At 41.2% G+C, this 13,274-nt stretch overlaps 1 protein-coding gene across 4 annotated transcripts in view; it reads left to right on the top strand.

Annotated features, from left to right (window-relative positions):
- Positions 1 to 12,399, top strand: part of CYLD (CYLD lysine 63 deubiquitinase) — a 42,426-nt gene extending 30,027 nt beyond the window's left edge. For all 4 annotated transcript variants that reach the window (XM_074968623.1, XM_074968625.1, XM_074968622.1 and 1 more), the window contains 5 exons: positions 687 to 819; positions 1,523 to 1,631; positions 8,742 to 8,860; positions 10,079 to 10,295; positions 11,453 to 12,399. In XM_074968623.1, coding sequence (XP_074824724.1) covers positions 687 to 819; positions 1,523 to 1,631; positions 8,742 to 8,860; positions 10,079 to 10,295; positions 11,453 to 11,637 — 763 coding nt within the window. In that variant the 3' untranslated portion in view covers positions 11,638 to 12,399. The remainder of the gene's footprint in view (positions 1 to 686; positions 820 to 1,522; positions 1,632 to 8,741; positions 8,861 to 10,078; positions 10,296 to 11,452) is intronic.
- The last annotated feature ends 875 nt before the right edge of the window (positions 12,400 to 13,274 follow it).

Raw genomic sequence — 13,274 nt, 5'->3', positions numbered from 1 at the left:
AGCTTTCAGAGTGAAAATTGCCTTGGTGTGTCTCGTTTTCTGATACTCATGCATTTGAAAGTGTTCCTGTTGGTGTTTCCAGCAATGCATAGTCCTGCATTTTTAAAACATTAATCAAAATATTTCTATTCCTTTAAATGTTTTTTTATAAAACACCCTTTTCCTTAACTCTACCTGTGCTTATCCACTACTTGACCATGTCTCTTTAAGCTTTTATTTGTGGCAACCTGAAAAGTGCCTAGCATTATGAAGTTGTTATAAAAAATGAAAATACACTTAAAAGTAAAGGGAATGGTGTGAAATGGTTTTCTTATTCAAGTATTTGTACATGTGGATCCCACTCATGGTCCACGTGCACAGTATGTGTAGGAGTTCAGAATGTTTTTTCTAGCAGTATCTTTTAGGAGTCATTTGTGAGTCGTGCATGCCTCATGCACTACCTCTCCCAAGGGCATAAAAGCCCATGCAACCGCCACACGGTTCCTTCTGACTCTCTGCCAAGGGGCAGTCAGAACAACCTCCATATTCCTTGCTTAATCTTAGATAGTTTTTACTTTGTGTTCACTGTAGCTTTTTTTTAATAGTTATTTGTGTTTCCTTTAGCCTACTGGCTGTATGTAAGTATATGTTAACGATTGTTAAAAAATTCCATTTATTTTCAAGATATTTTTTATCTGTATTCTTAGGTCAGCAGGTCAAAAGGTACAAGACTGTTACTTCTATCAAATTTTTATGGAGAAAAATGAGAAAGTTGGAGTCCCGACAATTCAGCAGTTACTAGAATGGTCTTTTATCAACAGCAGCTTGAAGTTTGCAGAGGTTGGTCACAGCTGTTAGTTTGTTTATACAGATGTGACCTTTATACACAGTGGAAAATATTCTGTTTCCTAAAAAAGGAGAAATGTATATCTTGTGATATCTTAATCACTGGGTGAACATTCAATATTTATGAGAAAAGTGGTCTACTAGTACTGGTAGGAAAAAGTGCGTGACATGATGCTAGACATTACCTTTTATAGAATCTCATTGAGATGGTTTAGTGTCTCTCTGTCTTTTGACCAAACTGATTGGAAATAAGGTTAATGTTTTGGTATATTTAAAAACAAAGTTTTTGACATTTAAATAGGTTAATTTTCTTTTGTTAATCATTTAATTTTATAGAGGAGTAACACTTGTGATCCCTTCCTATGTTAAAATTGTGCAGATACGGTCTGTTCAGGGGAGGGGAATTAGTATATGTTTTAATATACTATATAAACATGGCCGGTACCTACTGCACGGGAACAATTAGGTTGAAGTCCTTTCTTCTTAATTTTTTTTTAGGATTTTTATGAGATTACAGTGATATAGTTGTAAACATTAAATTATTTTTGTTTCATTTGTTGTTTTGGTTAATATATAGACATGTAGCTTTAAAAACATTATGATGTAGCAACTATAAACCAATATAATACTAGGTGAAAATTTATAAAATGTATATTTGGAAGATGTAAATTGCATTCTATTTTGGGATTTTTGGTAGGCACCCTCATGTCTGATTATTCAGATGCCTCGATTTGGAAAAGACTTCAAAATGTTCAACAAAATATTTCCATCTCTGGAATTAAATATAACAGACTTACTTGAAGACAGTAAGTATAAATATTGCTAGGTATTGTAAAAGTAAGTAGCCTGGTAGCCATATGCAAGATTATATTAAAAATGTAGAAGTCCGCAAAATAGACTGAGCTTGGAATGAACTTTTGATGATAACCAATAATTTTTTTTTCCTTTGATCAGTGTGACCACACCCCACCTTTAAGTGGGGGAACTGTTGTCCGGCTTGCTGAGGGAAAGGGAACCGTGATTTACGGGTAGGGTGCGGGAGGAGAGGTCAGAAGCCACTGCAAAAGGAGGTGTGGATCAATGTTGTGGCAATGACTCCACCCCTGGGACCAGAAAGGTGGAGAGGGGGGAAAGAGAGTAAGCCCATTTTCTGCAGAGGAGGCGAGACCGCACCCACACTCTCTCCCCTTGAGGTGGCAAAATATCAGGTTTGGTCAGGACCTGCTGTGGGTGACACGCTAGCCACTCCTTTAGGGGATTTTGGGGTGAGGGATTTTTCCCTCACCACCAGATTGGCTGGGCTGGGGGGGAAGGGGTTCGCTTTCCCCACAGCAGTTTCAAGGAGGGCTTTGTTATGGTGTGGACTGAAAGGAGTTAAGCTATATGTTGCAACTTATCTAAGTGTGGCTCAGATGTCCAGTGCAGGTAGTCCATAGGGAAGGTGTACAGTGACTGGATAAATGGCCTGGTAAAGGATTTAAAAAGGAAGTGTTAATTAATGGAACAGGACAGAGGGATGGGTTTGGGGCTCCTATGAATGGCTCAGCTGGGAGCCAACCCCCTCCTTTCTTATAGCCCACCTTACAAAGAGGGGGTTGGATGGTAAGGACCCCGCAGTGGGTTGGCTGGGGGACCTGGCTAGGAAAAGAACGGGGAGGGCTGGCGGAAGCCCCCGGGGTAGTTATTGAATGAACATAGTTACCTGCACTATATGCTTTTATCTGCCGGGTACTCCCAGACATCTGATGAGAAAGTTGCTGCCTGATTAAAACCATATCCGGTTTTTCCTGTCCTCCTTTTGGTATAGCTGGACAATCCCTGTGGGTGCTCCACTTGGGGTGTGTCTGTGCCTTTTTGAGTGGAGATTTTTGGTAGCAGTGCCCATTTGACACACACGTGCCCTATGAATTATCGTGCCCTGCACTGGAGTTATAGGGAGCTGTGTGGATGAAAATGTCCTCAGTTTCTTCTCCACCATCTTTGGCCAGAGATGGAGTCTACTGTGTGCCTGTTTGCTATAGTATTCTTTAGTTAGCATATAGTTAGTTACCTTATAATGTGCGGTTTCAGAGTAGCAGCTGTGTTAGTCTGTATCCGCAAAAAGAAAAGGAGGACTTGTGGCACCTTAGAGACTAACAAATTTATTTGAGCATAAGCTTTTGTGAGCTACAGCTCACTTCATCGGATGCATTCAGTGGAAAATACAGTGGGGAGATTTATATACACAGAGAACATGAAACAATGGGTGTTACCATACACACTGTAACGAGAGTGATCACTTAAGGTGAGCTGTTACCAGCAGGAGAGCGTGGGGGGGAGGAACCTTTTGTAGTGATAATCAAGGTGGGCCACTTCCAGCAGTTGACAAGAATTTCTGAGGAACAGCGGGGGGGAGGGGAATAAACATGGGGAAATAGTTTTACTTTGTGTAATGACCCATCCACTCCCAGTCTTTATTCAAGCCTAAGTTAATTGTATCCAGTTTGCGAATTAATTCCAATTCAGCAGTCTCTCATTGGAGTCTGTTTTTGAAGTTTTTTTTTATTGAAGAATTGCCACTTTTAGGTCTGTAATCGAGTGACCAAAGAGATTGAAAGTGTTCTCTGACTGGTTTTTGAATGTTATAATTTTTGACATCTGATTTGTGTCCATTTATTCTTTTACGTAGAGACTGTCCAGTTTGGCCAATGTACATGGCAGAGGGGCATTGCTGGCACATGATGGCATATATCACATTGGTAGATGTGCAGGTGAACGAGCCTCTGATAGTGTGGCTGATGTGATTAGGCCCTATGATGGTGTCCCCTGAATAGATATGTGGACACAGTTGGCAACGGGCTTTGTTGCAAGGATAGGTTCCTGGGTTAGTGGTTCTGTTGTGTGGTGTGTGTGGTTGCTGGTGAGTATTTGCTTCAGGTTGGGGGGCTGTCTGTAAGCAAGGACTGGCCTGTCTCCCAAGATCTGTGAGAGTGATGGGTCGTCCTTCAGGATAGGTTGTAGATCCTTGATGATGCATTGGAGAGGTTTTAGTTGGGGGCTGAAGGTGATCTGTTGTTTTCTTTGTTGGGCCTGTCCCATAGTAGGTAACTTCTGGGTACTCTTCTGGCTCGTATAATGTGCATAGTTGTTGGAACAGTTCCCATTTTTCTCTTCGTAAAAATGTTTTAAAAATCTATTACTGTATATAGTCAGATGGCAGTTAAGAGTGCCAGACTCTCCAGGATTCAAAAGGTGCCTCCTCTGTGAGGCAATTTCCCTTCTGTGGTTGACATTCCCAGAGCCTCTGCTGTTTGGGAGATACAGATCCTTAAAGGGCAGATTCTGAAAAAATAGGGAAATCCAGTTCAAACTTCTGATGATGGATAAAGCTTTATGCCCAGCTTCAGATCAAGGGGCTGAGGTGTCCCCGGTACATAGATCTTCCAGTACTGCTAGTGCCCTGTCCACATCAAGATATTGGTCACAGGAGACCAGTAGAGAGGTCAACGGTACCTTGGTACCAACGTCCTCTATAGAGGTAGCCTCAACATCTGCCTGTAAGCAAAAGGAGGTGGGAGTAAATCTCCAAGAAAACCTCAGGCTATGTCTACACTATCATGGTAAGTCGACCTACGCTATGCAACTCCAGCTACAATATTCATGTAGCTGGAGTCAACGTACCTTAGGTCAAATTACCACGGGGTCTACACTGCGGCGGGGCGACGGGAGAAAATCTCCCATCGACTTACCTTACTCGTCTCGTCAGGGGTAGAGTACAGGGATCGACTGGAGAGCGAACTGCAGTTGATTTGGTTGGTCTTTAGTAGACCCGCTAAATTGACCACTGGTGGATCGATCTCAGAGCGTCGATCCCTGCCGTAGTGTAGACCTGCCTTTAGTCACTGACACAGAAGTTGACAGAGACCTCAAGTCCCGAGGGGAGCTCCATGCAGGCTGAGTGATGCTGGTACCGAAAAGGTGAAGAGGAGTCAGCCTTCTAAGGCAGACTCAATACTGGGTTCGGGTACTCATACCCAGAATGGCAGAGACACTGGTAAAAGTTCTAAGCCTGTCCCTGGCTACTGGTAGCATGAAAGTCAACAGTACCAAATACTGTTGTCTACCTATGGAACTAATGGAATTGAAGTCGGCTCACTCCTATGCCAGATGTTTGGTACCAGCTGCATTGGTACTGAAGCCATCTTCTACAAGTTCTTGCTTGATCCCTTCTTTAATAACATTGATATTGCAAGAATTTAGGTACCCTGAGGACTTGCTAATATCTATGGAGCCAGAGTCTCCTCTGTTAACAAGTTGGTGGTTGGAGGGGTGTCAGCATCAAGACTTGGTCACTGACCCCTCTGTTTACAGTTTCATACTCACCTTCCTATACTTGAACAAGCTGAACAACGATCTCTCTTCCCCTCCCCCCTCTTCAACATTGAAGTGTATGAAAGAGGATTCTTCAGATTCTCAAACATCCCTGCAGGGTTCCCCTGTCTATTGTGGGACATATTGCTCTCCCTCCTACACTGACATAATACAGAAGGATAGACCTCAAGTGGAACACAGATGTATGCCTCCACCTATGTCATTTGCCCCCCCCCCCCCCCAGTCGTCTTTCTGGGACTTGTATTCTATTGTCAAAATTTACAATGAATTGTCACACCACAGGAAGGGGCAGAAAAGGGCCCATTTTCCAAAACCACCTATATCGGGAAGAGACCTTTAAGGAGCAGGAAGCTAGGGTGAATAAGGCGCTGACTCCTCTCACTAAAATTTCTGCCTCATCACCGGATGCAGCCATGATGTTTCCACCACCTTCTATGGCATATGACTTCAGGCAGTTCCAAGAATTGCTGAAATGAATCACAGACACGCTTCAGATTCACTTAGAGGTGCAGGAGCTCCATCATAAACTCCTAGATATTTTGAGTACTTTGACAACTATAAGGATCACCATTCTGGTCAATTAAACTGTTATGGAGCCAACTAAGACTGTTGGCAAATCCTAGCTTCTGCACCTGTAAAAGGCCAGATAAAAAATATTAGGTTCCTGCAAAGAAATCAGCATTTCTGTTTTCTCACTCAGCTCCTAATTCCCTACTAATGGAGGCTGTTAATGAACAGGGCAGACAGCATAGCTCAGAGTCCACCCTGTACAATAAGAACTACAAGAAACCAGAGCTTTTGTCACGAACTTTTATTCTTCAGCGAAATTTCAGAATAGCAAACCATCAGGCACTCCCGGCCAAATACGACTATTTGAATTATAACAGATTTAATTAGTTTATTGAGCGCTTGCCAGAGGAACATCATGAGCAATTTAAGACCATTGTACAAGAGGGTCAACTGCTGGCAAAGACATCACTCCAGGCCTCCTTTTGATAGTGCTGTTACATTAGCATGGTTTATATCCACTGCAGTGGTTATGGAACAGCATCTTGGCTATAGCTGTTGGGCTTCCCCAGAGAGAGGTCTTGATGACCATTGAAGACTTTCCCTTTGATGATCGCACACTCTTTGCAGACTCGGCAGATGCATTTTTTCCACAGTTCAAGGATTGTAAAATGGCTCTTGAGTCCTTGAGAAATTTATGCTCATGTTAATAAGAGGAGGAGATTTAGTATCGTGCAGGGGTGGGCAAACTACGGGCTACCTCCAGCCCATCAGACCTTTTAATCCGGCCCTCAGGCTTCCTCTGTTGAGCGGGGCTCCCAGAAGCAGCAGCATGCTCCTATTCGTAGGGGCAGCGAGAGGGCTCTGCATGCTGTCCCCGCCCCAAGCGCCGGCTCTGCAGCTCCCATTGGCCAGGAACCACAGGGAGCAGCGCCTGCAGACGCGGCAGCACACATTGCTGCCTGGCCCTCTGCTGCACCTGCACGTATGGAGCTGGAGGGGGCGCATACCGCTGCTTCCAGGAGCTGCTTGAGGTTAGTGCTACCTGGAGCCTGCACCCCTGACCTCCTTCCATACCCCAGCCCCCTTCCCCAGCCCTGAGTCCCCCTCCCATCCTCCAAACCTCTTGGTCCCAGCCTGGAGTCACCCTCCTGCACCCCAAACCCCTCATCTCTGGCCCCACCCCAGAGCTCGCCCTCTCCCGCACCCCAACCCCCAATTTCATGAACGTTCATGGCCCGCCATACAATTTACATACCCAGATGTGGCCCTCAGAGGGACTTACCAGTGGAGAAGGAACTGAGGGCAGTTTGCCTGCACAGCTCCATATAGCCTTGGTGTGGGGCACAAGGATGTGTGGGTCACGAGCACAGGAAAAGGGGCACTACTACCAAAAACGTCAGCTCAAGGGTGCAGGATGCAGGCGTACCTGAAGTGGACCACCGACGGGGGACACATCTCAAAGAACTCCAGTTACTGCACAAGGTGAGTAATTGCTCCTCCTCTTCACAATAATTCAAAGCTCCATCTTGAAGATGTTTTAGAATGTAGATTTGTGTCTGGATATACTCCTTTCCTCTCTCTCTTTTTATACTTCGGGGATAGAATTAAATCTTAATTCAAGTCATTGTCAGGTCTTGTGTGAATAGTGTTTCTTTAGAATTCTTTTGTTTTTCTAGTTCTAAGGAATAATTAGATGTTAGCAGCTGTAAGAGGTGTTTACAGCACAAGTATGATATGTATCAGTATTGTGGGTGAATAGTGGTCATCTAGAGGCAAGCAGTAGCTCTGAGATCAGCTAAGTTAAAGACTTTGATCAGCCAGTGACAGTCAAGTTTCACCTGCCGGTGCTCCAGCTCCACCAGATTAGTGCCTAAAACACCTAAAGTTCATTTCACACTTAGGGCAGGTCTATGCTATCACTTAAGCCTATTTAACTTACATCGCTCAGGGGTATGAAAAAGACACACACCCCTAAGCAATGCAAGGTAACAGTGATCTAAGTGCTGTCCACACCGTTGCTTTGTCGGCAACAGGCACGTTTCCGCCTCTCGTGGAGGTGGAGTAATTCTACCAGTCAGAGAGCTCTCTCCCATCAGCGTGGAGTGTCTTCACAAGACGCGCTACAGCAGCATCCGGGCAACTGCACTGATGTAGTGCTTCTAGCGTAGATTAGCCCTCTGTCTTGTCTTTCTGTAGCTTGCCTTGTCGGTGTCGGTTCACCAAACTGGGCCAAAAATCAGTTCAATTTTACCTTTTTTTTTAATTGAAAAGAGGAAAGGGAAAAAACTGGGAATTTTAGTATTTTAGCTGTAATTTGTGATGTAGTGTTTATATTGGAAAGGCTGGGATGACCTTAATTTCTGGGACTGCTAGTCAACTTTTGAACAAAAACACATATAATATCTACTTATCTGTGTTTCAGTACTGTACCTGTAGGTAAATCTCTAGTTTAAAATTGGTTGAAATTACTTCAAATATCTAACAATAGCAACTTTTTATTAAGTCCTAATCTTTTGGAATGTGGCTTTTAGATGACCCACCATGGATTTTCAATTAGTTGAGTTAAGGGTTTGTTTGTGGTTCTTTACTTAAGTTCTGCTTAAATGCTAAGCTATTTTAACTAGTGTAACACTCACGAGATTAAGAAAATACGTTTTTAACAGAGAGCAGGAATAACTTGTGGAGTAGGCTTTAAAAAAAAAAAAAGCACGTGTGCGGTTACATCTAGTAAACTCATATGGAAACACTTTCTATATCAGTATTTGAGCTTAAGACTAATACTTAAGTGTGTGTGTGTGTGTGTCTCGCTCTTTCCCCCCAGCCCCTCTGCTGTAGACTAGTAGAAGAGCAAAAGTAAGCCCACAGAAAATAATGATGGACTTTTTTTTTTTATTTTTTGTCTTTCTTTCTTTAATTGCCAGCAATGATGTTAACTGGCTTAATGTAGGTTATATTTTTAGGTCAAAATAGATCTTTTGTACAAAAATCTGAGACAAAGCATTTTTTTTTTTTTTTTTTTTTAAACCACAATGTAGCTCCTAGGCAGTGCCGTATATGTGGAGGACTTGCAATGTATGAATGCAGAGAATGTTATGAAGATGCTGACATTTCTGCTGGAAAAATCAAGCAGTTTTGTAAAACCTGCAACACACAAGTAAGTGTACCTTTTTTTTTTTTTTTTTTTTTTTAAATTCTATGGTCCTTTTAAACTAATGTGTACTCTCAACTTGGTGTAGTATAGTAGTATCAGAAGGCACAGACTGACACGTGGAAGAAGGGATATTGGCAATTGGGCACAACATGAAGGTTGCAGTCCTCATTAACAAGATCAGTCTCTTGATTTAATTCATTAACACACCTTTGACTACATCAATTGAGCATTTACTGTAGCCTTTGGTAACTACACAGTCCAACCTTGTGAACCAGTGAGGAGAATGCAGTAATTCCAGGTTACAGGAGCTTGGTATCCTTTAACTTTGGTCAACAGGAGTGCACCTAATAGTAAAAGCATTTTACTCATTTCCTGTGTTGCTCGTTCAAATTCAGCTCCAGGTAGTAGTGATCAAGTACTGTCTGCTTACTGTTTTGGCATGTCTGGTTACTGTTACTGTTTGGCTGTCTGGTTTGGCATACTGTTTGACGTGTTAAATTATTCTGGTCTTGATATGGTTCCCAGTGGACAGATAGATGTCTATTTCCACTAAAGGTGTCAATAGTGATTATTTTTGTAAGTCTGCGGGAGGAGCGGCGCAAAGACTTGAATAGGTTTGGAGACTGAACTCCTCTCATCTCTAGAGTGGTCTTCTCCATGGCAGGTTGGAGTTACATTTGGTGAGACAGCATAGGGGAACTTGCACTGCTGTTGTCCATGTCAGACCTGTTCTTTGGTTAAGACAGACTTCATTCTCTAGTGCTGTCGGTCTGCCCTTTCATAAATACTAAAATCCACACAGCCTTTTAAAAAGAGTGCCGCCCCCCCAATACAGTTGCCAACTTTCACGTGGTAAATAAGCACTCCAACACTCGCAAATAAGCCAAAAATCAAGCTAATCCCATTTCAAAACAAGGCCAATTGAGAACCCCAGCACTGTGACCAGAACGCCCCCGGCAGGCAGTCTGGGACTGTGGTGGGCCCTCTGTGCACCCCTGACTTTGATCAGCCCGTGCTTGCCCGGAGCTGATTTAAAAAAAAAAAAAGAGCTACAAGCCAAAAACTAGCTAACAAGCAACTCTCAAGCCAATTAAGCCAAAAACAAGACCAATTTCTACATTGTCTTCATGAGTCTGTCCCTCAAGTGGGTTTGGGTGGGATGGTTTTGTTTGTCTGTTTTTTGTTTTTTTTTCTCTTTCTGAAATATTGACCTAATTCTAGGTTCACCTACATCCCAAGAGACAGAGTCATAAATTCAATCCAGTGTCACTTCCTAAAGATCTACCAGACTGGGATTGGAGACATGGATGTATCCCTTGCCAGAAGATGGAGTTATTTGCTGTTCTCTGCATAGAAACAAGCCATTATGTAGCTTTTGTTAAATATGGGAGGGATGACTCCGCCTGGCTCTTCTTTGACAGCATGGCAGATCGGGATGGTATATCTTTACTTAATTTTTTCTGTTAGACTGTCACATTAAAAAATGTTAGCTCTTAAATACTGTGACTTTAAAAGTTTTCCAGTACCAGAACACATACCTTTTTATATGTCATGAGTCTTGAAAAGTAATTTTTTTTTAAATGCCAAGACACAAATCTGTTTTTGTTTAGTTCAAATCCACTGGAATGTAGCTATTTAATAACTCTACAGTGTGTAACTGTCATTCTCACTTCTCCAAAATCTCAGGCTTAAACAATTCAAACAGTAGCTGTCTTTGGCATAATAGAAATAAAATCTCTCTATTGCAAAATCAGTGTCCTCTGGTTTGGTAGCAGTGGGAGACCATTATCCTATGATAACATTTTCTTTAATTGACATTCTCTGAATTAACACTGGTGAATTGAGGAGGACAGTACATTCAGTACTTGTGGCTAGTGCCTTAAAAAAGCAGATAGTAATAGATACAACAGGAGTTGTATATTTTTGTGGTTCGCACATTAATAGTTTAATACAATGCCAACTGCAGAATGTTTATAAGTAGCTCCAATGATGATAGGCAAGCCACAGTAGACTCCAGCTCTCTCTCCTATAGCTGTATTGCTAACAGGAATAAAAAGTTACAAAAGTAAAAGTCCAGTAAAATACACAAATCTGACTGGATGCACACAGCAGATCTGATGATTAAGTTGTAATTTTTCTGACTATAACTGCACTTTCCTATTGAATGTGTCAGCACACCTGATAGCACCCCATTAGTTAGGCAAGTAGTTAAGATTGGGGTGATGATGGTTTTGTGTGGTACAGCAGTGCTATTTGACGGACACATTGTCAAGTCCTCATGCTAGCTATGGGAATTAATTCACTAATCTTGTTTCATATAAACAGATAAGACCAAAATAATTTATATTTTGTTCACAAAGTTTCCATAAGCTTACAAATGGTTCCCATGGGGTTAGAAAAGCCTACTGTGGCAGTTGCAATCATTGGAAGTGTTAATACTTAATACAGAAGTTCACCATGTAGTAGCCCACAGTGACAGCTTTGGATTTGAGACATCTCCAAGATGTGTTTCAAAGATGTACGCGTTAAAGAGGAAGTATGGATGTTTAAGATGCTAGCCTAACCTTGTTTCTCTCCTTGCTCCCCCCACAAAAGGAGGCCAGAATGGTTTTAACATTCCACAAGTTACACCATGCCCAGAAGTTGGAGAGTACCTAAAAATGTCTCTAGAAGAACTACATTCACTGGACTCCAGAAAAATTCAAGGATGTGCACGAAGACTGCTTTGTGATGCTTACATGTGCATGTATCAAAGCCCAACCATGAGCTTGTACAAATGAACATTATACTCTGGAAAGGAGAAAAAACTGTACGCAGATTTCTACTGTTGCATTCACTATACACCGTAGTCAGTTTTGATGCAACCGTTGCCGGCAATGGATGCTATTATAGGGGGAAAGCTGACTGCTAGAACAAAAAGATGAATGTTTTATAAACTACATGTAGAGTTCTGTTGTTGAAATATCTAATAAGCATTTTGCACTCTAGGAAGTGTGCGCGTGTGTTTGTTTTATAAACAAAGTCTAAATGAAGTTGCTAAAAACTAAAGCTTTAAGTTAAGTGCATTGATAAGATGTTGGTTTTTGAAATGAGAAGCTGAAATGTAACAGGAAAATCCTCCTTAGTCCATTGAAAATGTAAACACACGCTGTGTACTTGCTCAGTGTATTTCTGTGGACCAAGGATGATTTTTTTTATTTTTTTGGTCTGTAGCAAACAGTTGCCGTCAGGAAGGAATAATTTTGGTTTTAATAAGATCATTACAATTTACTTCTGTGGTCTTGTTAACCCTTAGCTGTCTACTGATATCATGCATGTCTACTTCTATAGAATTCTAGGTCTTCACAACACCCATGATCTCAAAACTGCTCTATTCCTGAGGGTTTTATTCCTGTTTTATTTGGGTGAGTCAAACAAACTTTCCTTTCGTATGTGATACTTTTTTCTTCAGGGACTGGGGCAATATTGTCCAAGCGTAACCGTAGATACGTGAACTAACAAATGGAAGTGTCTTTCATATTTTTTTTTTTTTTTTTTTTTTTTTTTGGCGAAACATAAAATTAAATATATACAAATGTTGGATGGCAAGCTAAACAATGTGGCTTATTGCCTCAGGGAGTGTTAATAAAGTAGAATCTGTAGTCTTTAGTAAAATGAAGTTGACACTTTGTCCTACAACGTACTGAGCTGCTATGTGTAATAGGTCTAAATTTTTCATTGTTTGGGATCATCAATGTTAAAAATATGAACATCAGGAAAGATAAAATTACAAATAGCATTTTAAACATTCTACTTGGTACTTGATGCGTATGAACAAAAAATGAATTACACTAGTTTAAAAAAATCACTGTATAAAGTATTATTATTATTATTGATATTTTGTGACTTGGAAGTTGATTCTTATTTGCAATGGAATTCTATTATATTAATTGCCTTTCAGCTACTTCTGTCTAAACTATTTTTAAAAATGTTTGGAAATGTCGTGTGTATGCAGAAAAATTTGGATGTAGAAATAATTATAGGTCATAAACTGCATTATTGTGGGTTGTAGCACATATTTTCAGATTTGTAAGAGCTATTTTACATGTTTTACAAGAGCCTCTCTGGGATCTACTCTGTAGAAAGAATGAACAGATAAACACACTATATCATTTAAAACAAAACAAATAAATCAAATACCAAAAGATTTTTGCCTTCAGAATATTGTAAAAACTTGGTTAGTTTTGCACTTTTGTGCCAGAAAATGTAGAATATTTCTCTCTGGCTGTTTGCTGATTGTTAGATACATGTTAGGGCAAGACTTGAGAATTGCATTGGAGTAGCTGGCGGACTAAAAGCTGCCAGCTGAAGGTTGGTACCAAAGTTAGGGGTTGGGTAAGGAAATGGTTGGAGTTAGTGAGATGCAGGGAAAAATTGG

The sequence above is a fragment of the Natator depressus genome, chromosome 12, assembly GCF_965152275.1.
Source record: "Natator depressus isolate rNatDep1 chromosome 12, rNatDep2.hap1, whole genome shotgun sequence".
In the NCBI taxonomy this organism is placed as follows: Eukaryota; Metazoa; Chordata; order Testudines; family Cheloniidae; genus Natator; species Natator depressus.
This window is presented reverse-complemented; position numbering and strand designations above follow the sequence as displayed.